The 27,377-nt window shown below is 50.8% G+C and overlaps 1 protein-coding gene across 1 annotated transcript; it reads right to left on the reverse strand.

Moving 5' to 3' along the window:
* Window positions 1-10,600: 10,600 nt before the first annotated feature.
* Window positions 10,601-25,366, reverse strand: LOC144949810 (TGF-beta-activated kinase 1 and MAP3K7-binding protein 2-like). The gene is made up of 5 exons (XM_078879753.1): window positions 25,289-25,366; window positions 24,287-24,421; window positions 13,160-13,253; window positions 12,461-12,544; window positions 10,601-10,990 (listed from the first exon to the last, which is right to left on the reverse strand). Exons 1-5 carry the CDS (start codon window positions 25,289-25,291, stop codon window positions 10,782-10,784), a joined length of 525 nt encoding a protein of 174 aa, XP_078735879.1. The 5' UTR covers window positions 25,292-25,366; the 3' UTR covers window positions 10,601-10,781.
* Between the last annotated feature and the right edge of the window lie 2,011 nt (window positions 25,367-27,377).

Consider the following 27,377-nt stretch of genomic DNA (forward strand, 5'->3'; position numbering starts at 1 on the left):
CCGCCGTTCTGCCGCTGGGCAATGAGGATGGATGCCCGCCAGGCCGACGCGCTCGACCACCGCTGCAATGACGACCTCGATGGCGATCTCGGGTGGAGGGAAGCAGATGACTGCGTTCCTACGAGAGAGAGAGGCCAGCTTGTCACAGCGTATGACGAGAATACTCGACCCAGAAGTAAAAATGAATAATAAAAAAAAATAATAATGATTAAAACTACAAAAAACAAAGAATATTTTTACAAGAGGGCAGGAGAAGAAAGAGAAAAGGAAAGCTGAAGCCGGACAGCAAGAGAGAGAGAGACGGAGGAGTGCTTTGATGGAATAGGTGAAACACAGAGAGAGGGGGGAGGGTAGCAGCCCCAGGCCGCGACACCCAGCACACCTGGGGCGTGGTGGTGAGCGCTGTAGGGACGGAGTCACCCGTTAAAGAACCAGATAGAGAGAAAGCTGCACCACGTGGAAGACCAACACACAGAGAAGGGGAGATGGAAAGTTTAACTCAAACACACCCGCGATGGGGAAAGAGGAACAAGGAGAGAGGATGTGGGGGAGGCTGCACGAGCAGCCCACGTGGCGCGCCGTAGGGAAGGAAGGAAACACCAAACAATTCAAAATAGGCAGCACCACGTGAAGGGGAACAAAGTACTCACAGTGAAGGGGAGAGAGAATTGTTGAACTCAAAAGACGCAATACGCGAAAAAAACCAGCGGGGTACAACGTTTATAAACGTGTCCACCCTGTCAGCCTCGGGCCTGGGTGGTGAGAAGCCTATAGGCCTCTGAGCACGCCACGTGGGGAAGCAGGAACGCCGCCATGACGCAGCCTCTTCCCAGAATGCACAGAGAGAGACCCGGGGAGAGAGAGACACACAGAGACACACGGGGAGAGAGAGAGACACAGACACACGGGGAGAGAGAGACAGACAGAGACACACGCGGAGAGAGAGACAGACACACAGAGACACGGGGAGAGAGAGAGACAGACACGGGAAGAGAGAGACACAGAGACACGGGGAGAGAGAGACAGAGAGACACGGGAAGAGAGAGACACAGAGACACGGGGAGAGAGAGACAGAGAGACACGGGAAGAGAGAGACACAGAGACACGGGGAGAGAGAGACACAGAGACACGGGGAGAGAGAGACAGAGAGACACGGGGAGAGACACAGACACACACGGGGAGAGAGAGAGACCGAGACACGGGGAGAGAGAGACAGAGACACGCGGGGAGAGAGACAGAGACACACGGGGAGAGAGACACACAGAGATACACGGGGAGAGAGAGACAGACACAGAGAGATACATGGGGAGAGAGACAGAGACACACGGGGAGAGAGACAGAGAGACACGGGGAGAAAGACAGAGAGACAGACACACAGAGACACACGGGGAAGAAACAGACACACAGAGACACACGGGGAGAGAGACGCCGCAAACTCCAAATATACAGCAGCAACAGGCGTCAGGTCGGGATCGAACCCATGACCTCCTGCGTACCAGGCGAGGTAGTCAACATCGCACCAACAATGCCACGATCAATTGTCGTCGAGTGTCAGTCGGGAATTCCTCCTCCTGAATCGCCAGGAGCATCGGGGCTGGGTTCTTCTCTCGTGTCGCTGCTGATGAAGAGCGACGAGGACAATTTGACATTGAGGCGATCAAGGCGGACCACGGCGGTCAGGAGTCAGCGGAGTGAGGGGCCGTCCATCAATGACGTCACTCACCTGGGGGGGGGGGGTCTGACATTTGTGACGATGTGTGACGAGGGGGGGTGGTGAGAAATGTGACGTCACATCAAAATGTGCAACTTTAAATAAATACAGACAACACGTTCTACTTAATTAAATAGACTTTGTAATACATGTTTTCTCCTACAGCATCAGAGTGCAGCGCCACATTAAATACGCACTACAATGACAATAGTTTAAAGCGATTTGAAGCATCTTTTATATATATATTTTTTTGGGGGGGCAGAGCTTTGTGACGTCATATTTGAGGTGGGGGGGTCTGAATTTTTGTGACGCCGTGTGACGAGGGGGGGGGGGGGTCAAATCGTTCAAAATCGCGTGACGTCATTTATGGACGTAACAAACCTCACTGGGCTGTGTCGGGTGGTGGTGGGCTAACGACACATTTATACTCACGTGATCTAACTACAAAAAAACCCTTTCATATGCACGTTAACTATAACCTGCTTTGACGAGGTTATCTTCTAATCTGTCCACGATTTGTTCCCAGTACGGGAGCCAGGCCCACTGACCCTCAGTGCAGTGTCGTTGTCAAGCTCAAGGCAGCGCTTCGCCTATTCCAGAGTTTTGCAGTTGGCTGAGGAAGCTGTCGTAATGGTGAAACATAATAATAGGGTTCATTCTAGATTTGAAGCTTTCGTGACTGCCAGGATTCATACTCTTAGGTTTTTTGCGGTAAAGTCACGTAGGTAAAAAATAAGTAATAAAAAATATATAAATACAATAATAAATCACGACGTTTCGGAGGCAACACAAGTCTCTGTCATCAGGTGGGACCGTCACAACTAAATTTACTGTCTCAAGTGACGAAAAATTCTAAGAGACAAGCCCTTAAATACAAGTTAAGGGAGAGGGGGGAGGGGCTTATCTGAATGTGGTAGCAAGGAAATGGCACGGGGGGGGGGGTTAAAAGAGAACAATAGTGCACCTCAACTCGGGGTTGTGGCCGGTGTTGGCTGATAATCAAAATAAAAGCAGCACTGTTAAACGCTGGGGATGTCAACACTCGGTAAAGTAGAATAGTACCTGTCAAATAAGATGGTACAAATGTGTAGTTAGGGTTCACCCTCTACGGCAATAAAACCAGGAGTTGTGTTGAGATTCTTGATTTTAAGCTTTCGTGACTGCAGGAACCCATACGCTTTGGTTCTTTCGGTAAAGTCACGTGGGGGAGAAACGTCCCCCGCCCAGCCTCACGTCATCTTCCCCAAGCGCTCACGCGGCCTCTCCCCCTACCCCCTCTCTCCTCCCCCCTCTCTTACCGATATAACCTCTTGCCACGGCAGCCCTTTTTTCCCACTTCAGCAATTGTTTCTTGCTGTGGTTGTCCCAGCTGATGACGGACGCTTGTGTTGCAATCGAAACGTCGTGGCTGTTTTATTTTATTTCTACCCACCGTGACTTTACCGAAAGAACCAAAGAATGTGTCGAGATGTTCAAACGCCAAATAGTTGACCTTTTGCAAGGCATCAAGTCTGCATTAACCACACAAAGTCACGGAGGTACAATATAATCAAAATATAATACATTTTAAAATAAACAAAAACTACGACGTTTCGATCACGACAGAAGCGATCGTCATCCTCATTCCTCCTGATGGGGGTTGACTTTCTTGAAAGTGCTCGCGAATGCAGAAACCTCATTCCGAAAACCAGCGGTTTACGTTCCTTGGTACGGGTGGCGGGGGGGGGAGAGAATTCATTCATCAGGTAGAGTCAGTGAAGGAGCGATTCGCCCCATACGTGTGACTTATCCACAAGAGGTTTTTGTTGGGTTAGATCGCGTGAATATAAATGTGTCGTTAAACCCGCCACCACCCGACACAGCCAATCAGTAAGGTGGCTGTCACATAAACAAAACGTGGCAATTAGTTACGAGTGTAGTGTATAGTGTAGTGTATACTGTAGCAGGGGCGGTTTCTTCATTAGGGCGATTGGGCGACGCACCACCAATGTCATTCAACCACGCTAGCCGTCACTGTGCCTCTGGATATAGTCCAATCAGCGTCATGTCACGTTCTGTGGAGTACCGCCTCTTTTTGGGCGATTTCACTCCGGCTGAGAATCGCCCCGAGTGGTCCCATAGACTTACATTCAAAGATGTTTTTTTTCGAACGGGGGGCGCTGCTATGCATTCTCTATGGCTTCCGGGAGGGCTCGCACTAACGTGCTTACGTCATCATACGTAAGCACGTTTCATCCAACAATATAATTTGTCGCCACCTAGTGGAATCTTTAATAAAATAAACTTGAGTGGATTGTATTAATAGTGAGTATAGAAACAAACAAGATGTATTGTAAGAGTCACTTTATTTTTCATTAATATTAAAGAAGTGAAGTTGCCTTTACATGCTTAAGCTGTTAATTTATCCATTGCATGGGTGGACCTTATCCTTATCAATCATCCAGACATTTGCCCCCCCCTGAGAGATTTTGCAGGAGCCGCCACTGTACTGTAGTGTATAGTGTAGTGTATAGTGTAGTATAGTGTGTATAGTGGTGTATAGTGTAGTGTATAGTGTGGTGTATAGTGTAGTGTATAGTGTAGTGTATAATGTAGTGTATAGTGGTGTGTAGTGTATAGTAATGTAGTGTATAGTGTAGTGTATAGTGTAGTGTATAGTAATGTGTAGCGTAATAGCGCCGGCTGGTGGACAGCAGCGGCAACTGCGGTGGACAGACAGCACACAAGCCGGTGAGGGTGGTGAGGGTGTGCACGGTGTGTGGGCAGAGCGGAGGAACTAGGGCAAGGGTCACGGAGGACCCCGTCTGGAGGCCCCTGGAACCTGCTGGTGGGTTCGAGAAGGGGGCGTGGTCAGGGGGGAGCCAGGACGCGCCGGGAGCATAAAAGGAGCCGAGAGCGGGGGGCTCAGGGCTGCCGGTGCTGGGAGTGGACTCGTCTCGTCGTTGCTGCCGTCTCCGCTAGACGTCGCGCTACAAGATAGTAGTTGGCTATCTCAGTCAGCGTCGTCAGTGTTAGACGACCAGTGTTGTGCACAGGCGACGCTGAGCTGTGGGGAGTGTGTGACGAGACCGTGAACGGTGTTAATAAAGGTGCCTCCTACAAACCTTGTCTCCGAATCACTGACACTACACTAGAACAGCACACTGGTGTGTTGGAGAGTAAACCCACGACAACGTTGACAAATCGAGTATCCCTACGTGTTCAATTGTGACCCCCTCGCGACAGAATTCACATTAACTCCTCTTGGCCGACACACGCCATCCATCTCGAGTGATTTTTTTTGAGCCACGGATCACGGGGGATGGCACCGTTCCTCAGGGAAGCGGTCCTCTCCGAACGTCGAATGCCAACTCAAGCGAGGGGAAATTTGTGCATCAAGAAATGGTAAATGTTTAATGGCGATGACTACAATTAATGAATTATACACAACCATGAGTGTTTTTTTTACCTTTGTTTAATGATGACGACGGACGTGGTGGTGAGGAATTTAGGATGACTCCTCAGGGAGATGCAGGCATCTGCGTAAACAGCTGTTATCACTTTAGTACTCAGGGGGGGTAGTGCATTGGCCGTCAAAACTTTCCCTTATTTTGAATCATTGACCCCACGGTCGACTCGTTTGTACCAAAATGTGTAGACGAGTTGATTGTAGTAAGCACGTATCAAGTTCAGAGCAGGATTACTGCGAGACTGAGGACAAAGCGGGCAGCCAAGGGGGCATTGCCTCATCTTCGCAGACAATTTCAAATGTATCCACAATGGAGTTTTTTGGGGGGTTAGGTTTTGTAACTAATTGGCACATTTAGTTTACGTGACAAACGTTACCGATTGGCTGTCGGGTGGTGGCGGGTTTAACAACACCATATCTTATATTTACACGATCTAACCCAACAAAAACCTCTTATGAATAATGTTGGTCGCGAAAACCTCCGACTACTACTGTGTGTTAAAGCTGCAAATGTAACATTCAGTGCGCACCTCCCCGGTGTCAGTGGCACTACAGTTGATCATCGATTATCCAGAATCACGCGATTATCCGGCTGCTGCTTCCAACATTATCCGGCGGTCCCGGGCCGATCCGGCAAAACCCGGCAAAACACCGCTCCAAAAGCTGTAACCAATCCGGCAATCGGCATCGTGTAGCGTGACCAAAAAAAGTAGCGACGTTTGATTTCGGTGTCTTATTGTAATGACAGGGTGACACCTGCTGGCCTGTGGGGGTAATTACGGTTGTAGCTGCATTACATAATGCCTTGTTATGAAGCGGCGTGTCTGGGGTAAAGGTCAAGGGCGGAGTCAGTCGAGAAGCTCCGGGAACCAACCAGAAGCTTCTGGAAAGGGGGCGTGGCCAGAGGTGGAGCCAGGCCGCGCCAGGCAGGTATAAGGAGCGCCGGACCAGAACTTCGGGGCTGTGAGAGTGGGGTCTGGGTCCTGGTTGCGTTGCTGCCGTCGTTATCTCTTCGTCTTCGACCACGCGGCTGTTCTTCTGCAAGACCAGCTTCGTCGCCGCCGCTACGCTCGTCAGCCAGCCAGCGTAGCTTAGGACGGAGATGGGCGACGTGTTTGGACAGCCGAAGTGTAGCCGCGTGACGAAGTGTATCGCCCCGTGGGCTCTTAATAAATAATAAGCCTTCTACTAGACGTGTCGGAAGTCACTCACTACATTATTATATTAAGTACATTATACACAACATTCAACTTAAACAATGAAAACACTGCACGTTTTATAAATATATATATATATCACTCCGAGATTGGAGTGGTATGGTAAATACGGTAACTTTTAAAATGATATTTATTTTCGTCTATTTGTATGTTTATTTAAAGCCAATTTCACATAGGAAACACATTTTAAACACTACAGAACATAAACACAACACCTACACACATGTTATGCAAGAATGTGCAAAAATTTGCTATTTTAAATAACGATTCGTCGCGATATTCCGACGTTTTTGAAAATCCGGCACCCACCACTCCGAAGCCGCCGGGATAATCGATGGTCTACTGTATAATCGATGGTCGACTGTATAATCGATGGTCGACTGTATAATCGATGATCTACTGAATGACTGATGATCTACTGGATGTACACTCGCGAATTCTGGAGTCCGGCGGGTCGCGGATAGCGAATTAGTGTCCAGGACGACATTTCGCAACTCGCGAAACATCCAGAATCCCCAACTTGTGCATGAAGCGAGGCTTTCCCGGACTCGCAATCCAAGTCGCTTCGCTCACAACGCTGCCGCTGCCGCTGCCGCCTTTGTGAAGTCACAGGAGTCAGTCACCAACCAGCACCAACCAGCACGGCCGTATTCACATTCCTGTTTAATTGCCCATGTTTCACAACGCAGCCGCCACGTTCGCCAGGGCGCACTCGGACATCCAGTACCCCCCATGCCTCAAAGCGAGCCGGGAAACTTAAATCGTAGCCGCCTATGCACCCTATGGAATGCCGTCGCATTGAATGGGTATTGCCACAATTGATACTTTGAACACCTTTTTGCCATCTTTGCAGCACTGGGAAATAATAATCAAACGCCCCCCGCCGCTCAAGTGATCTGCCACATCGGGATTACAGCCAGTTGAACACGTCGACTTGGAAAGTGTTGCAAATCATAAGTGCGGAAAGCAATCGTCAGCATTGCTGCTCAAGGGAATTGGTAGATACAATAGGACATGCCACTCGAAAACGTACACTTGATCGGTATTGCCATTGCGATCTCGTGCCCATTGCTGGAGTGAAGTGGAGGATAACGCGAGAGGTTGCAGGCCTCCATGTTTACGAACGATCGGTTTACGACGTTTTACATTCACACAATCGGCAAATTGTGGACCCATCTTCTTGGTTCTTTCGGTAAAGTCACGTAGAAGGGAAATAATAAATTATACATCAAATAAAAATTCTCACGACGTTTCGGCCACAACACAAGCAGCCGTCCTCAGGTGAAGAAACAGAGATGTCGGAAAGACAGCGTCCGAATGAACACCGCCAAGCTTTGCAGCGTATATTTAAGCTGGGTTAGAGGAGGAGAGTGCCTTGACAAAGGAATTTACATATCAACAGCGGAATTAAGCATATTGATGGAAAATGCAGATATGGGATTAGTCACTCCTTGTGGAATGTGTAGGTGGTGTTTACATATCAACCGCGGAATTAAACATATTGACTTTACCGAAAGAACCAAGAAGATGAATCCCTGCAGTCACGAAAGCTTTAAATCGAAAAATTGTGGACCGTTTTTTTTTACGATTAGCGAAATCGAATTTCACGCGGCATGCGATCATCAAACAGAGCGCAGTGCCATCCATCTGCGTCTGGGCATCTGTTCAGAAGAGCTTCATAGCTGATCAGATTCCTCCTGCTGCGGTCTCAATAAAGATTCTGATCTGCCAAGAAGTCACGGTGTCACGAAAGGGCAAGAGCAACGCCTCCACGTCGCCCCTCCAAGCATCCCAACGTGCAGCAGACATTTTGTCGAGCTCCCCTGAAAAGGTTACCACACCCGTCAACCCATGTGGTTTACCCGCATTATTGTACACGGGAATTAAGTTAACACAAATTTTACCTACAGTAAAACCTTCGATTGCGAGCACAATTCGTTCAGGAAATGTGTTTGTAATCCAAAGCACTCGTATATCAAAGCACTCGTACATCAGTAGTGATCACGTGATGCTCGGCAGACAAAGCGTCTACACGTACTGCTCGTATTGCAAGACTTCGCTCGTTTATAAATATTTATTTCACAAATTTGCTCCTCTTGCAAAACACTCGCAGACCAAGTTACTCGCAGTCCAAGGTTTTCCTGTCTGTGTTTGTGTTTCTCCCTTGTGATGGGGCTTTGTAAGATGAACGTTGAGATTTATAAGGGAACGGGGTGACCACTGAGGTCTGAGTTGGTCTGTGATGGCACTGAGGGGTTGACAGGTTTGCGTTAATTACATCTGTTTTGAATTATGATTCGATTGCTTTAATGTGTATGTTCATTATAATTATTCTATTGTAAACAGTTGTATAGGTGGGGTGTATTGTCAGAATCAGAATCTGTATTTATCCTGGAGGAATAACTGACTGTCTGAAACACAGCGCTAATTTTTAGCATTACATTGGTGGGGACTTTCCGATTTCCGAAATTTCGTTTTTGCTCGCGTTTCTTAAAACGAAACTATTTTTTGTATTTATCCAGGTACCTGGGCACTAACGATATCAGCTTAACGGAGTTGCAAATCACGTGGAAATTTACAGCAGCAGCAGCCAAAAAAATCCGAACGCACGTCGATTCTAAATGTGGACGGAAACACCAGAGGAGCCGCAGAAAAATCCACGCGACCACGGGAAGAGAGACACGCAAACTCCAAATATACAGCAGCAGGCGTCAGGGTCGGTATCAAACCCACAACCTCCTGTATACCAGGCGAGGCAGTCAACATCTCCGAGCCACAGTGATAATGATGATGAGAGAGAGACACGAAAACTCCAAATATACAGCAGCAGGCGTCAGGGTCGGTATCAAACCCACAACCTCCTGTATACCAGGCGAGGCAGTCAACATCTCCGAGCCACAGTGATAATGATGATGAGAGAGAGAGACACGCAAACTCCAAATACACAGCAGCAGGCGTCAGGGTGGGTATCGAACCCACGACTTCCTGTATACCAGGCGAGGCAGTCAACATCTCCTAGCCACAGTGATGATGATGAGAGAGACACGCAGACTTCAAATACAAAGCAGCAGGCGCCAGGGTGGGTATCGAACCCACAACCTCCTGTATACCAGGCGAGGCAGTCAACATCTAGCCACCGTGATGATGATGATGAGAGAGACACGCAAACTCCAAATATACAGCAGCAGGCGTCAGGGTGAGTATCGAGCCCACAACCTCCTGTATACCAGGCGAGGTAGTTAACGTCTCACCAACGCGTCCTTTTCCCAAGTCGGGGCTAGACCTGTGGAAAGTATTGCTTGAAAACTCACACTAAGAACCATCAGACAAAGACGGTCACCGCACCGCGCGGCGCTTGCAGATCCGCTTCTGCGGCCGTCTGGAATGCTCTTCCTTCAGATATCAGGAAGCCACTGGAGTTATGCACTTTTAAATCATCATCTACATTGACAAACGCACTTCTTTAGAACTGCTTGTTGCATTTAGTTTGTTGTCATTCCCCCGCACCTACGATGAGCACAGTAGGCTCCGTTACGGTGCGACAGAAGTTCAACACACACACACAGATACGTACTTGATAATAGGCAGCCATTACCATTTACAAATCCACACAGCATTGCTTAAACAAATTGGAATATACAATTAAACTTGGTCTCAGACAAATGCAAAAACAAACCATACAACTGGATCGGTGTGTACAGCCCTCTCATACTGTCTACTCCCCGTGTCTCCTCCCCGTGTCTCCTCCCCGTGTCTCCTCCCTCCCCGTGCTGTCTCCCCATGTCTCCCAGTGTCTCACAGTGTCTCAGAGTGTCTCCCAGTGTCTCAACAGTGTCTCACAGTCTCACAGTGTTTCCCCATGTCTCCCCGTGTCTCCCAGTGTCTCCCCGTGTCTCACACTATCTCTCCATGTCTCCCTGTCTGAATGTCTCCCCATGTCTCTCCGTGTCTCACAGTGTATCACAGTGTCTCACAGTGTCTCCCAGTGTCTCTCCATGTCTCCCCATGTCTCCCAGTGTCTCACAGTGTCTCACAGTGTCTCACAGTGTCTCCCCGTCTCAGTTTTTTCCAGTGTCTTACTATGTATGCCAGCATCTCTCAGTGTCTCAATTCGTCCCCCAGTGTCCCCCAGTGTCTCCCCGTGTCTCCCAGTGTGCCTTAAAGTATCTCCCATTGTATCACCGTTTCTCCCAGTCGCACCGCGTCTCCCCGTGTCCCCCCGTGTCACCCCACCCCCCACCGTGTCATATCCCAGCTTCACATTGTGTCTCCCCGTGTCTCCGAGTCTTTCCCTGTGTCACTCTCCCGTGTCTCCTCCCAGTGTCTCCCCGAGTCTCCCCCCCCCTGCCCACCCCGTGTCTCCGTCCCCGTGTCTCCGAGTCTCTCCCGGTGCCTCCTCCCCACTTCACAATGGCCGGGGCATCTCACAGAGCTCGCAGTGCGGGAGGCTGCCGTGGTTGGCGAACGTGCAGTAGATACAGTCCCACGAGCCCGCCTCCAACGCCTCCACCGCTCCCACCGCTCCCACCGCCGTCACCGCCCCCACCGCCGTCACCGCCTCCTCCACCTTCGTCTCGCTCCCCCCCTCTCCCGCCTTCGGCTTCGCGTGGCCGACTGCATGTGCACACAAAGGCAAAGGTCCCCCGTGTAGCCTTGAGAGACCGTCAGGGTGCGAGTGCTGTGAGTAACAAGCAGCAGCAGCGGAGACGGTGAAAGGCGGCCACTGTGGGGGGGGGGTGGCCGGCACGACACCACCCAGCCGTGGTTATGTTCACCACACACCGCGCCAGGTATTCGTTTGGGGCCGAGTCCACCTAGGGGACGGGTTAATCGCTACCATCGGTGTTGGTGGTGGCCGTGAGTGGGAATCGAACTCGGGTCTCTACCGGGTTTATAGCACAGTGCGCTCACCGCTGCGCCACCACTCCCCCCCCACACAAACACACAAAGATCCCCCGTGTAGCCTGTGACAGGCTGTAGGGGCAAGTGCTGTTAGCGAGTAGCAGCGTCTATGAAGGCCGCCACGACACACGAGGGGGCGGGTGGCCAACACCACGCCCGGCCGCCTTTGTCTCCCCAGTGGTGATGTTGACACAACGCACCAGGTACATAGTTGAGGCCGAGTCGACCCAGGGGAGGCCCAGGAATGGTTCGGAGCGGGAATCGAACTCGCGTCACCAGGTACGAGGCGCAGCACGCCGAGTGCTGCACCACCGACCCCCCATGCCGACATCCACATTCACGTCACCACGGTGCTTGTGCCAGGCCAGGTGCACTTCGAGGCCACGTGAAGCGTCAAAGGCTCTCTCCTGGTAGGAGGTCACGGGACAGACCCAGCAGGTGCCATGGGTCGGCACACTGAGATCACTGGCAGATGCACCATCTGTGCCCCCTATTGCGCCAACTCTATTGCATTTTAGCCGCCCGGCGCTCCGCTCGTTGTTGTGAGCGTCGCTCCTCCATCCTCCGTTGTTGCTGGAGGGCGACTGCCTCCAACTGCCCAGCAGCTACCTCGGTGGCCCATGAAGGTGGCAATTTCTGGTGCAGGCCAATCCGTTTGAAAGGCAATGCGGACACGATTATCAAAGCACGTTTGTTTGTGGTTAATGCAGACTTTGGTGATGCCTTGCAATAATCGGTATCGATTTGGTGTTTGAACATCTGAACACAACTCCGATGTTATTGGTGGAAAAGCTAATGCCTAATTCTTTAATCATCATCACCCCCCGCCCCCGACTGCAAAAACATTGTCAGAACCCTTCTAGAAACTTAGCGAGGCTTTTTTGGGTAACACACATGGGATAACAATCATAAAAATGAATAAAAATAATTGTCTGAAAACGTGACGCCATTTTGCGTAATTTCTGTGATGCCCCTGCCTATAGCGTCACTTCCTATGATGTCACTTCCTATGACGTCACTTCCTATGTCACTTCCTGTGTTTTTTCTCGCCAAAAGTATTGACATCGTGTGACATTATTTTAAATAGGCAAGGCCATATTTTCATCAACGGAACTTTATGGAAAATCTTACAAATGCTTTGGTCAATATTTTTTGCGTGAATCTGTGAATCGGATCGCTCACCTGTCTTCACTCGAGGTAGCTTGTGTCCAGGGTAACCCATGTTGTCATGGAAGTTTGAATTCACATCCGGGTCAAAGGGCATCCCTAAGGAATACACGGAGACATGTGAAGACACGCATCAGCTCCATCTCTGATGATGGGGACTGTGTCCAATTCTATTGAGGATTTGTGAGCTCCTCACACAATCCAGACATTAAAATAACAACACCAACAACTCAAACAAGACAAAGATGCACCGTGTAGCCTTAACAGACTGTTGGGGCAAGTGCTGTTAGCGAGCGTCTATGAAGGCCAGCATGGCACACTAGGGAGTGGGTGGCCAGCACCACTCTTAGCCACCTTTGTCTCCCCAGTGGAGATGTTTACACATCACACCAGGTATTCATTTAAGGCCGAGTCGACCTAGAGGAGGCCCAGGACCGGTACAGATAATCGTCACCGGTGTTGGCCGTGAGCAGCAATTACAGCGCACTAACCACTACACTACCACATACTCACTCGCACAGACACATAATCACACACCAAATCACTCTCACAAGTTCATAGGCTGCAAAGAAAGTCTAGCAGCCTCCTACCATTGTTATTGCGCTGATCTGGCCCATGCCTTCCAATCACTCCAGACCAGGTGTCTGCATCATGACCCGCTCGGACATGAAAGTCACCCTATCTCGAGGGTGGCGATGAAATAAAATATTGTACCTGTGTCTCCCAGGAGGTCAAGCTCTCTGCAGACACACGCCACGGAGACCTGCAGTCCCACACACAGCTTCCGCAGTCTCCACACCTCCTCCATCTGACGCGTACGTGGAGAGACACACGGGGAGAGCGGTGGCGACACGGGGAGAGAGACACGGGGAGAGAGGTGGCGACACGGGGAGAGAGACACGGGGAGAGAAGCACGGGGAAAGAGACACGGGGAGAGAGGTGGAGACACGGGGAGAGACACACAGGGAGAGAGGTGGAGACACGGGGAGAGAGACACGGGGAGAAAGGTGGAGACACGGGGAGAGAGACACGGGGAGAGAAGCACGGGGAAAGAGACACGGGGAGACAGGTGGAGACACGGGGAGAGAGGTGGAGACACGGGGAGAGAGACATGGGGATAGATCCATGGGGGAGAGAGAGGGGGACACGCGGAGAGAGACACGGGATAAAGACACGGGGAGAGACACAGGGAGAGAGACATGCAAAAGACGGAGTAGTCAATTTTCCATCCACAGAAAATTGTACTTTGGTGATGGTAGTTGTAATGGTAGTTGTTGTGATAGTAATGGTGGTTATGGTAGTTGTAGTGATGATGGTAGTTGCGGCAGTGGTTGTAGTTTGAGTAACTCTATTGGTGGTAGTTGTAGTTTTCTTCTTTTGTATTTCTGATGTAGATGCGAGGCTACAACTGCAATTTCACGTTCAGGTGGTCAAGCCAAATAACTGCGTAAGGACCAGAGGAGTGGACCGTCGCTGTGATATCTACTTCGTATTTGTGGGTCGTCGGGCATTGTGTCATTATAAATGTTGTAGTCTGTTCTGGATGACCAAAGTCGCATGCTGGAGAGTTTTTAATCTTCCATTTGTGCACCAGGTATCCACATCTGCCTCGGTTTGTGTGGATCCAATTGAGGGTGGACCATGCGCTTCGCGAATTATAATTATTTAAGGTGCAGCAAATGGGTCCACAAGGACTTGCGTGAGTTCAAGCGTTGACGAGGAGTCTTACTGAGGTCCCAGTGAATGGGTGACTGTTTGCATCGAGTCGAAGGACTTCCCAGAGGGTTGCAGCGTTGCAGCTGATGGGTGGGGTTAGAGATTTGGCGACAGCACAGGCAACCACGGAGTTGGAGGTCGTCTTGAGGGTTCCAGTCATACACCACCAAATTGCAGTGTTCAGTTGGACATTAACAAGTCGAGAGGTGATGACTTCTGGTCTACACTGGTGCACAGCGTTCGGCTACAGAGGACACAAGCGCCATCGTTGATGTCCGCGGCACTGAGCGTGCTGATGCTCTCCAGCGAGTGTTTACAAGTTTCTGGAGCAGGTTTACCCTTGAATTTGGATTTAAAGCTTTCGTGACTGCAGGGATTCATATTCTTGGTTCTTTTGGTAAAGCCACGTAGAAGGGAAATAATAAAAGAATAAAAAGAATAAAACAATAAAATTAAATCACGACGTTTTGATTGCAACACAAGCAATCATCATCAGGTGTGAAAACCACAGCAAGACAATTTTTTAAAAAGTAGCGGATTTTTTTTTCACTTTTTTCAAATTGTCTTGCTGTGGTTTTCACACCTGATGATGATTGCTTGTGTTGCAGTCCAAACGTCGCGAGAATTTTATTGTTTTATTTTTATTATTTTATCATTTCCCTTGTACGTGACTTTACCGAAAGAACCAAGAATGTGTTCACCCTTGTTATGGTCTTGGCGGCTATCTTATGCAGGTGGCCATGGAAGATTCGTGTGAGGTCCTGCTTCACTCCCGAGGTAGGTCAGAGTGGGGTCGTGACGCACGGCGTTGCCGTAGGTCACTTTCGGGGTGTGCTTCGCGCTGATATTGTCAACGTGAAATTCAGCGACGATTTGTAGTTGTAGGGATTGGACTCGAGCCTCCATTTCTGGAAGTGTTCCCCCCTTGCTGTTTAGATCTTTGTTCAGAGTGGATTCGATGTCATTACAAGTGGCTGCTTGCGTTGCCAGGGCAAGGTCATCCGGGTATACAAATTTGCATAACCCAGTTGGCGGCACGTCGCTGGTGTAGAGACGTTGAAGAGCATTGGCGCCGGTACCAAACTTGGTTGCAATCCATTGTTGAGGAACCGAGGTGAGCTGGCGCTGTCACCCATATAGACAGCCTATTGCTCAGCATCGTCCATATCAGGTTTATTGTGTCGAGGCGAAGGATGGTCCTTGCGAGCTTCAACATCAAGCCCTTAATCCAGGCTGTGTCGTAGGACAACGACAAGTCCACAAAGGCCATGCAGGTCTTGGCCTTCTTCTGGAATACGGCCTCGATCTGCGTTGCAAGGGCCCCAAACTTCGTCACAGCAGCAGCTGCTGCGTCCAGGCCGAACTCCCAATGCTCGTTCTGCAGGGGATCACGGACTCCACGAGGGGGCCGATTCTCCGGAGGATGATGCATTCCAGGAGTTTGTAGACCGTGCACAGGAGTGGTATTGGCCGATAGCTTCCCGGGTGGTGGGTTGGTTTCCCCGGTCTGGGCGTGGCCAGAACCATCGCCTCCCGCCATACTTTTGGGATGCATCCGGTTTTCATGGTTTTGGTGTACAGATATTCCAGCCATTGGTGACCCTTAGGGCCTAAGTAATGAAGGAATTCTGGGGGATACCATCTCTGCCAGCAGCCTTGCCTTTCGTCATTGCAGCCAGACCCTCACTCACTTCCACTGTGCTGATGGAGGCAGGGTCTTGTGAAGAAATTTAGTCCAATGTCCGGTGTAATTTAGCAATGGATCTCTCGCTTAATATTTGCCGAGGAGTCCTTTTGTGTTCTCAAGTGTGTGAAGTCCAGGCCTTCAATGCACTCAGTCTACCGCTGACATCTGGCTGAGAGGCAGGGCCTTTCCAATCTTTGGGTTGCCCGACTGGTCATACTGTCGGAGCAGGTCCTGGGTCTCTTTTGTCCAGCAGGAAGTGGATTGTTTCTGGAAGCCTCGGGAGATGCCCTCCTTGGCAGCTGCAGTTAGGAGGCCAATAACACGGTGATAGCATCCTGGTGCCGCAATAATTTGACTCACCACTCTCTCTACAGCCTCTTTTTACGCACTTTATACAGGTAGGAACAACAGGTTCCACACTGCCCACCAGGGATTATTTGTCTGTCTGTCGTGCATAGCCACGCCCTCGATTTGTATTCCATAGAGCGCTTCGGACGGGCTCACCACCACGTGACGCGCCGCCCCACGCAGCTTGCGCCGCCCCACGCAGCTTGCGCCGCGTGACACGGATCGCACGAATGCGTCGTCCAACCAAGTTCCTACCTGCCCACTCCGAAGGAAAGTGTTTGAACTCACTCAGTCTGTTGTTGTTGTTGTCGTATCCTCAAATCTTGTAACTCAATTTTTACCCACTTTCCAATGTGGTATCGACTGCAAACTTGGTATACTTATGTCATACTGATGACAATACTATATTCTATCATAAAAAAAAACATTTTTAAACAAACTTTTTTACATGTTATGTTTCGGCTTAGCTCTAATTGTCCACGGTAAACTGACGTTGGCTGTAATTGACCACGCGCTCCCTTACGTTATGGCAAGCTTCGGGACCACTTCCTGGAGTCGTGGAGTTCTTCCATTACTAGTACGGTACATTTCATTAAAGCATGTTTAAAAAAGTTTTTAAAAATATTACTTATTAGTGGTCCCAGTCAGCTTTGACCAGGTTCCACCTTGGCAATTGTTTAGACAGAATCACGGGGATTTCGATGATGTGGGTGATGTGGGTGATGATGTGGGCGATGATGTGGGCGATGATGTGGGCGATGATGTGGGCGATGATGTGGGCGACGATGTGGGCGACGATGTGGGCGACGATGTGGGCGATGATGTGGGTGACGATGTGGGCGACGATGTGGGCGATGATGTAGGTGACGATGTGGGTGCCGATGTGTGTGACGATGTGGGTGACGATGTGGGTGACGATGTGGGTGATGATGTGGATGTGGGTGATGATGTGGGTGATGATGTGGGTGACGATGTGGGTGACAATGTGGGTGACGATGTGGATGATGTGGGTGATGATGTGGCTGATGATGTGGGTGACGATGTGGGTGACGATGTGGGTGACGATGTGTGTGACGATGTGGGTGATGATGTGGGTGATAATGTGGATGATGATGTGGGTGATGATGTGGGTCACCCAACAAGATGACTCTGTCCCGAGTGGCCACTTTTGCCAGCACCTGTGACAGGAGGTCATAGAAGGCATCTGACTCATCGGCTTTGCCTGCATCCCTCCACGGATGTTCGTCTTCGGTGGGGGCATAAGTAACCACGACCACCACTCCTCGCCTCTGGTTGATGGGAAGGCGAGCCCAAAGTATCCTGGGGCTTACAGCTTCACACAACTCACCGCCACGCTCCCACGCCCCCTTCATTCTTTTGTTCAAAAGAAGAGCCACACCCTGTTGTTTGGCAGTCTCCTGCCCCGAGTAGAGGACTGTCCACCCCTCATGGTGGCAGGAGCCAGAACCGGTCCACCGGACCTCCTGAATGCCACAGAGATCCAGGCGGTACCGGTCCAGCTCCCGACAAAGGAGTGGCAGCCTCTCCTCTGCGGTGAGCGTTCGAAAATTCCACGTGGCCATCCGTAGTGGCTTTTCGTTGTTTCTGGAGGAGCCCCGAGGGTGAAAATTCAATCTCCTGGCTCCGCCAATTGGGGTTTGGCTAGGAGACGTCATAGACGCCTGTCCCCCCGGGGGCCTCCGGCACAAGCTTATTTGTTACAGATTTATGTTTAATTCGTAGTTTCGTGGTAATAAATTGAGGGTGGAGGGGTTACCAGCCCCTCGCACCCATCCAGAGCGCCCGTTTAGCCACTGTGGTGGTCACAGATGCCATGAGGGGAGAGGCCAATGAGGCGTTAGCCCTCCCCCACAGCACTGTCCACGACAGTGTTGCCCGTCCGGCACCGCGAGGAGGTAGGAGGTTGTTTTGCCGGACCATGCCCGAGTTGGTCATGATGCTGGCACCTGGTCTGGAGTGATTGGAATGCATGGGCCAGATCAGCTCAATAACAACGGTAGGAGGCTGCTAGATTTTTGTGCAGCCCATGGGCTTGTAATTACCAACACGCTCTTCCGGCATCGGCGCATCCACACAACATCATGGATGCATGCCGGGTACAAGCAAGAACAGCTGCTGGACTACATAGTGACGGACCAGGGGATGCAAGCACATGTCCTTGACACCAGGACCTACCGTGGAGCTGATCTGTCCTCTGACCATCGACTAGTCATCTGTAAGATGCGCCTGCCATTCTTCCGCTCCGGTGGTGGGTGTACACCCAGGACCCCATTCCAACCTAAAGTGGCCTGGTCTCAGTTAGCTGATGAAAGTTGCAAGCGAGAATTTCATCATCGCTTGCAGCTGGGGTTGGCATCATCCCCCACGCCTCCTGATGTCGAGGGTAAATGGGCGAGGTTTAGGACTGTGACTCATGCAGCTGCAATGGCTGCTTTGGGTACGCGGTCCAGACCTCCCCAGAAACCCTGGCTGACAGAGGAGGTGTTCAGGTTAGTTGAGAAAAAGCGACAGGCCCACTCTCATCGGCTACAGCATCCGACTTCAGAGAATGAGGAGGTTTACCGCAGCCTTCGCTCGGAGGTTCGGAGAGCCGTAAGGCGCTGCAAGGATGGGTGGTGGTCACGGGTTGCTGAGGAGATGGAGTCTGCCTCAGTGGCTCGCGATCACAAATCACTATTTAACTCCACCAAAAAAGTAACCTGCAGCGTCACACCTATTACCATCATTAGGGGAAAAAAACGGTGATCCAATCTCTGACCCCCAAGGAACAGGTTTGCAGATTTGCTGAGCATTTCTGTGAGGTCCTGGGGGAGGGGAATTCACTCAGCCAGGAAAACATCATGGCACAAAGTGGGGATAACCCTGCTGAGGCTGCGGTGCCTCAAATATTGGAAGAGGTCACCCCCTGTGAGTGGCTGGCTGAGGTGCCATCTGTTGAGGAAGTACTGAAGGCGATCCGGAGTCTGAGACTAGGAAAGGCACCGGGCAGAGATGATCTCCCAAGCGAAATGCTCAGGGAGGGTGGCGTTTGTGCACAGACTGCCCTACATGACATCATAACAGTCTGGACCACTGGACGGGTTCCGCAGGATTGGAAGGAAGCCCTGGTGGTTCCCCTCTTTAAGAAGGAGGACAGCACAGACTGTAACAACTACAAGGGCATCTCACTCCTCAATGTGCCGGGAAAGGTCCTGGCAAGGATTATTCAACATCGCCTTGCTAGGCACGCTGAGGAGAGGCTTGCGGAGCCCCAATGCGGTTTCAGGAAAGGGCGGTCCTGCACGGATGCCATATTTTCTGTCCGTCTGCTACAGCAGAGGTGTAGGGAATTCCAACAAGACCTACATCTCTGCTTTATTGACCTGGTCAAGGCCTATGATACCATCAGTAGGCCTGGGCTCTGGGTTGTTCTTCGTGCTTTCGGAGTCCTTGACCCTCTGCTCACGATCATTAAGGACCTTCATGATGGTGAGCGGGCCCGGGTGAAACTACGTGGCCGGGAGTCAGAGCCTTTCCCTGTACACTTTGGGGTGCGACAGGGATGTCCTCTGGCTCCCACATTATTTAACATCTATTTTGACCACGTAGTTTGTGAAGCCTTCAATAGCTGTATCGAGGGAATTTCCATTTGGTACAGATATAATGGGAGGCTGATCGATGCCCGGGTGCGATCAAGGGATGGCTCCCTATTGGTCAACCACGTTATGTATGCCGATGATTTGGTAATAGCTGCTCATTCAGAGGAGGAGTTGGAGACGCTGCTGCTGCTGAGACTGGAGCGTGCCACTAAGAGGTGGGGCCTTGCCATCAGCCCCACCAAAACTAAGCACCTGCCTGGGTATTTTGCAGAGGTGGGACAAAGTCATTGTTATGCAAGTCCAAGTCGAGTCGCAAGTCATCAAATTCATGACTCGAGTCTGACTCGAGTCCAAGTCACATGACTCGAGTCCACATCTCATAGGTGGGACAAAGTCATTGTTATGCAAGTCCAAGTCGAGTCGCAAGTCATCAAATTCATGACTCGAGTCTGACTCGAGTCCAAGTCACATGACTCGAGTCCACACCTCTGGTATTTTGTACCATCGGGCACTCCACCCCCACAACTCCCAATCGGTGATGGGGCAGTAGTGGAGAGAGTGGAGAGTTTCCCATACCTGGGCAGTGTGTTTATGACCGGCTCCAGTTTAACAGCAGAGGTCTCACTCCGAATCAGTCGAGCAGCAATATCTTTTCATCGGTTGCACAACGCTGTGTGGAAGCTAGCTGGTCTGTCGCTCCGCACGAAGCTTCAGGTCTTCTCGGCCAGTCATTCCCTCCCTTCTCTACACTTGTGAAACGTGGACCCCCCTAATGGAGCATCTTTGCCGGTTGGAAACATTTAGGCTGGCCTGCCTACGATCCATCCTGGGTTTAACCAGGCTGGATTGTGTGAGGAACTCACAAATCCTTGAAAGATCTGGGCAAAGTCCCATCGGTGAGCTCCTCCGGCAGGCAAGGCTGTGGTGGCTGGGTCACGTAGCCCGCATTCCCAGCCACCGCATGCCTAAACAGCTTTTGTTCGGCCGGATCGAGGGGGCTAAACGGGCGCGGCACGGGCTAGAGAAGAAAAGGAGTGATGTGGTACAGGAGGACGTGGAGCTGAGTGGACTTGCTGATGACTGGTATCAGCGGTGTCAAGATCGGCCTCTGTGGAGGAGGCTTGTGAAGGACGCTACTGGGCAGTTGGAGGCAGTCGCCCTCCAACAACAACGGAGGTCGGAGGAGCGACGCTCACAACAACGAGCGGAGGTGGCGAAAGCACAGCAAGTTGGTACAGTAGGGAGCACAGGTGGTGCATCAGCCAGTCATCTCGGTCATCTCAGTCAGTCGACCCGTGGCACCTGGGTCTGCCCCGTGACCTCCTGCCAGCGGGCGTTCGACACTTCACGTGGCCTCAAGGTGCACCTAGCCTGGCACAAGCGTCATGGTGACGTCACCACCACTTAGTGGCGAATGGCGGTTGTTGTTGTTGTTGATGATGTGGGTGATGATGTGGGCGATGATGTGGGTGATGATGTGGGTGATGATGGGCCAATGTTGACTTTCGGGGACACTCACGGGGAGTATTTTGCGGCATGCGTGAAGTATGCTCCCACTTTGATCTTTGGAAACGATGGCGAGAGGGGTCCAGCTTGTAGTCATGTTGCCAGCAAGCCGAGTGGAAAGTTGCTTGCTGCTTGGGATCGGCAACCAGGTGCAGATCTTCAGCGGGCATCCAGTCCGGCGAGGTCTTCGCCCTCGGCCTGATCTACTGCAGAGTCCCACATAGTACGGTAGCTGTCAAAGTCGCCAACGTATAGGGCTGGGATTGGTCCACTTGAGAGCGCCGGCTTTGGCCATTTTTAATGAGGGGCCTTGTACACGTTGGCGATGTGCAGCTCCCACCCTATCTTGATGCCGGTGGTGTAGGTGGCTTCTTTTTCAGTTGGTGGGAAGGCGTCGTGTTTACGTATATGGACAAACCATATTTCAGGTGGTAATGGCTCATCGTGAGGTTGGATCCATGGATGCGGCAGCGACTGACACGTAGGGGCATCAAGACGTGGGTTTCTTGGAGCGTCAGGACATCAATGTTGTGGGTTTTCATTACAATCGCAAGGCACTCAGTCCTTCACTTGGGAAAGTCCCTCAATGTTCAGTTGGATGATCCTTGTCCCAGGACCTATCTGATGCGTTGTTTGGCTCTGAAGAGGGCCGCTTGCTTAGTTTTTATTGTTACTCTGGAGACTGGGAGATCGATAATGGATGTTCGGTCAACATACTGATAGAATTCGTCGTGATTTCTCACCTAACGGAGTGTGCTGCATGAAGGCTGCCATATTTTCATTCCCAGTGGTACTGATGGTAGTTGTAGTGGTAGTTGATGGTGTATTCATATTCTTAGGGTTTTTTTTCGATAAAGTCACGTAGGTAAAAATTTTACATAATAAAAGTAAAATAAAAAATAAAAATCACGACGTTTCGGAGGCAACACAAGCTTCCTTCTTCAGGTGGAACCGTCACAGCACGATTGCTGTATCAAGTAAGAGAAATTCCAAGAGACCCGACCTTGTATATATACTGGTTGAGGGTGGGAGGAGCCAATGTAGGCGCCTGGATCGGAGTTTTGTATTATTATTATTGTGAGTTTGGTGCGGCTGAGGCTGCTGCTAGGAATGAGCCTTGTTGTGTAGACTGGTTGAACTGGGAGATACCAGAGTTGTTGAGGTGCGGCTGCTGTAAAGGTGCGGCTGCTGTAAATGGGACTGAGCCTTTGTTATGTAGATGAAACAGCCATTTGCTATGTTGCTGGGATTAATTCTAGATTTGCCAAACATATGTGGTAAAACTTAAAGCAGGAAACCAGTGTGTGAAAAAACAAGAAACTGTACGGTAACTGAAGAATGGTGCCTGTCAAATAAGATGGTCCAAATATGTGTAGTTACATCTTTTTTGCATGGTTAATAACATCTTTCCAATGATTACTCAGTTTGTACCCATCATCACGGTTGAAATTATGTCTGTGTTTGTATATTTGGATGGCTTCATGTACAAACCTTTGATGGTAGCCAGGAGGTTTGCAGAGTACCTTGGTCTCGGAAAAAACAATCTCATGAGAGCCCACAGCGTTGTAGCAATGATCGGCAACGGCAGAAGAATCAGTTTTGCCGTGTTTCAGATCTGACTTGTGCTTGCGGACATGATCAGAGATATGATGTTTCGTTTCTCCAATGTAACAATCACCACAGCTGCAACTCAGTTTGTAGACTCCAGGGTATTGTAAGCCAGGAATGACATCTTTCACATATGGAATTAGATCACGGATTTTATGTACTGTACTGAATCGGACTTGGATCTTATGTTTGTTTAGAATTTTGGAGATCTTTTTGGTCACGCCTGCTATGTATGGCAACGTGATAGTTTTGATCGGAGTTTCAAGTGGCTGTTTCTGTATGGTGGGAGAAACAGCTTGGCGGATGGTGCGGTCAGAGTATCCGTTCATCCTGAGGGCCCGATGTACATGTCTTAATTCACTGGCCAGGTGGTGTTGGTCAGACATGCCATGAGCTCTGTGGTATAGCGTTTTGATGAGATAATTGTTTTGAGATGGGTGGTGGTGGGAATCAGGTTTCAAGTAGGAATCTGTGTGGGTGGCTTTCCTGTAGACAAAATGTCCCAAGGATCCGTCAGGTCTCCTCTCAAACAAAATATCTAAGAATGGTAGTTTACCATCTTTCTCCACTTCCATGGTGAATCTGATGGATGGGTGTCTGGAATTGATGTGGTCCAAGAAGTGGTTCAATGCTGGGAGGCCATGTGGCCAAATGACGAAAGTGTCATCCACATACCTCTTCCACAGGGAAGGACGCAGGGTGGATGTCTGGATGGCGTCTGATTCAAACTTTTCCATGAACATGTTGGCTATCACTGGTGACAAGGGGGAGCCCATAAGGGTACCCACATTCTGTTTGTAGAAGGTGCCATTCCAGGTAAAATAAGTGTTGGTGAGGCAATGCCTAACCAGCGCAGGTACATCCGAATTTAATCCATGTTGGACCAAGTGCTCAATTATTGTAAGGGTGTCAGGTACTGGGACTTTGGTAAACAGAGATACTACATCAAAACTGACGAGGATATCATCAGGAGATAGTACCATGTCCTTGACCATAAAGACTAATTGGGTTGAGTTGAGTACTGCCGAAGAGGTCTTGCCTGTGAAGGGAAGCAGAGTATCTGATAGAAAACTGGCTAGTTTGTAGGTAGTAGAGTTGATTGTCGACACGATGGGTCATAGCGGGGTGCCTTCTTTATGGATCTTGGGAAGACCATAGAGTCTGGGAGGTCTTGCCGCTGATGGTTTTAGAGAGGGACGTTTGGTTGATGGTGGTTGTAGTGGTAGTAGTTGTAGTGGTAGTTGTAGTGGTGGTAGTTGTAGTGATAGTAGTTGTAGTGGTGGTAGTTGTAGTGATAGTTGTAGTGATAGTAGTTGTAGTGATAGTAGTTGTAGTGGTAGTTATGATTGTGGTGGTTGTAGTGGTAGTGGCATTCACCATGAGACCCATGTCTCCGCGTGTCTCCGTATCTCGGTGTCTCCGCGTCTCCGCATCGCACACCTCCAGTCTCAGCTTGTCCCGTGTCTCCCCGAGTCTCCGCGTCTCCTCCACCAGAGACTGGAAACGCAGCGTCTGGTGGCGCAGCAAAGCTGAGACACGGGGAGACACAGTCACACACGGAGACACACGGAGACACACGGAGACACACGGAGACACACGGGGAGACACACGGGGAGACACACGGAGACACACACGGAGACACACATGGAGACACACGGAGAGACGCAGTCACACACGGAGACACACGGGGAGACAGGGAGACGCAGGCACACACAGAAACACACGGGGAGTCACATGGGGAGACACACGGAGACACACGGGGAGACAGAGGGAGACAGGGAGACGCAGGCATATGAGTACAAGGGACAGAGACATGTCCCTGTGTCTCCCTATCCCCGTGTCTGCCTGTCTTACTGTGTGTCTCTTTCCACGTCTCCCTGTCTCCATGTCTCCTTCTCTCCCCGTCTGTGTGTCTCTCTCGTATCTCCCTATCCCCATGTCCAAGTGTCTCTCTGTGCGTCTCTCTCCATGTGTCTCTGTGTGTCTCTCTCTCTCGTGTGCCCCTATCCCAAGTTCCCGTGTCTCCCTGTCTGTGTGTCTCTCTCTGTCTCTCTCCATGTATTCTTGTCTCTGTGTCTCTGTCTCCATGTCTGTCTGTGTGTCTCTCTCTGTCTCTCTCTCCATGTCTTCTTGTCTCTGTGTCTCTCTCCGTGTCTGTCTGTGTCTCTCTGTGCGTCTCTCTCCATGTGTCTCTGTGCGTCTCTCTGTGTGTCTCTCTGTGTCTCCCTGTCTCTCTGTGTCTCTCTGTGTGTCTCTGTGTGTGTCTCTCCATGTCTCTCTCTGTCTCTCTCCATTTTTCTCTGTGTGTTTCTCTGTGTGTCTCTCTGTGTGTCTCTGTGTGTCTCTCTGTGTGTCTCTCCACGTGTTTCCACGTCTCACCATCCTCGTACGAGTCGCGCATCGCCATCTCCACAAGCTCCTGGTTCAAGTTCTTCTCCAGCTGCTGCTGCTGCTGACGCTGCTGTTGTAGTGTTACCGATTGTTGCCGTGTAAACTGCTGCTGCTGCTGCCGATGATGATGCTGGTACTGCAAGTACTGCTGGTACTGCTGGTACTGCTTCTGTTGCTGTTGCAGTAGTGGTGGCGGCTGTACATCCGGCTGTTGTGGGCTGTGCTTTGGTTGTGATGTCCCATGCTGCGACCGTGTGGGCGACGACTGATGGAGCGAGTGCGGCTGTGGTTGTGCGTACTGCGACTGTTGTGGTTGTAGTGGTTGTTGTAGTGGTTGTTGTGGTGGTGGTTGTTGCTGCTGTGTGTAGTACTGTTGCGGTGAAATCTGACGGTGTTGGCTGTACTGCAGCTGCTGTTCCTCCGTGTACTGCGAATGTTGAATGTGATCTGCCTGTTGCTGTGTGTACGGCTGTTGTTGAGTGTACTGGGTGTACGGCTGTTGTGCATAGGGTGGTTGTGCATACGGTGGCTGTAATTGCTGTGTGTAATCCATCTGGACATGCTGCTGTTGAGTGTACAACTGTTGCTGTTCCTGTGTGTGCTTTTGCTGTTGTGGAGATAGTTGTTGTTGTTGTGTGTGATATTGTTGTGGAGATAGTTGTTGTTGTTGCTGCGTGTGATATTGTTGTTGTGATGGTTGTTGTTGTTGTTGTGGTTGCTGCGTGTACTGCAGTGAAGGTTGTAATGGCGATTGCTGCCGTGCGTACTGCGGTGATGAATGTTGTGGTTGTTGTTGTTGTGGTTGTTGTTGTTGCTGTGTGTACTGCGGTGGTGGCGATGGTTGTTGTGTTTGTGGTGGCGACTGTTGCGCGCAATTTTGTTGTGCCTGCTGTGCGTATTGTTGTTGAGTGTACTGCGGTTGTTGTTGTTGTGGTGGTTGTTGATGTGTGTACTGCAGTGAATGTTGTGTTTGCTGTGTGTACTGTGGTGAATGTTGTTGTTGTTGTTGTTGTGGTGGTGGTGTGTACTGTGGTGATGGTTGCTGCTGTGGGTACTGGGGTTGTTGTGGTTGTTGTTGTTGTGGTGTGTAAAGCAGCGATGGTTGCTGCTGTGGGTACTGTGGCGAATGTTGTTGTTGTTGTTGTGGTGGTGTGTAAAGCAGCGATGGTTGTTGTTGTTGTTGCTGCTGTGTGTACTGCTGTTGTTGTTGCTGTTTGTACTGTGGTTGTTGTTGTTGTTGTGGGTACTGCAGTTGTTGTGGTTGTTGCTGCTGTGTGTACTGCAATTGCTGTTGATGTGTGTGTTGTGGGGATTGTTGTGGATACTGCGGTTGTTGTGGCGGTGGTTGTTGCTGTGTGTACTGCGGTTGTTGTGGTGGTTGTTGTTGTAGGTACTGCGATTGTTGTGGTCTGTACTGCAGCTGTTGTTGTGGTGGTTGTTGTTGTTGTGGGTACTGCAGCTGTTGTTGTTGTTGCCCCGTAGCTGTAAGTGTCAGGAATGAGTTGGAAGTGCCACAGGGAGCCTGCGGGAAAACTCCGGGAGACTTCTCGCGGAGCCCCAGCGGAGGGGTCGACGCTCCGGGAGACTTCTCCCGGTACCCCAGCGGAGGGGTCGACGCTCCGGGAGACTTCTCCCGGTACCCCAGCGGAGGGGTCGACGCTCCGGGAGACTTCTCCCGGTACCCCAGCGGAGGGGTCGACGCTCCGGGAGACTTCTCCCGGTACCCCAGGGGAGGGGTCGACGCTCCGGGAGACTTCTCGCGGTACCCCAGCGGAGGGGTCGACCCTCCGGAAGACTTCTCACGGTACCCCAGCGGAGGGGTCGACGCTCCGGGAGACTTCTCCCGGTACCCCATGGGAGGGGTCGACCCTCCGGGAGACTTCTCCCGGAGCCCCAGCGGAGGGGTCGACATTCCCGGATTTCTCGACGACGGTGGCGATGGCAGTGACGGCTTTCCCAACGCGGCACTCGGAATTCCGGAGGTCCACGGTGAAGCCGCCCAGAGCCCTCCCGGGGAAGGAGCAGAGATTCCTGCGGAAGTCTCGGACTCCCCCCACGCAGCGCTCGGCATTCCCCA

The sequence above is a fragment of the Lampetra fluviatilis genome, chromosome 55 (assembly GCF_964198595.1).
Source record: "Lampetra fluviatilis chromosome 55, kcLamFluv1.1, whole genome shotgun sequence".
In the NCBI taxonomy this organism is placed as follows: domain Eukaryota; kingdom Metazoa; phylum Chordata; class Hyperoartia; order Petromyzontiformes; family Petromyzontidae; genus Lampetra; species Lampetra fluviatilis.

Coding starts and splice junctions, on each gene's coding strand:
- LOC144949810 (XM_078879753.1), bottom strand. Junction 13,254..24,286: donor GCGGAGACATGGGTCTCATG/GTGAATGCCACT, acceptor CGTACGCGTCAG/ATGGAGGAGGTGTGGAGACT. Junction 10,991..12,460: donor GCTACCTCGAGTGAAGACAG/GTGAGCGATCCG, acceptor GTGCACATGCAG/TCGGCCACGCGAAGCCGAAG.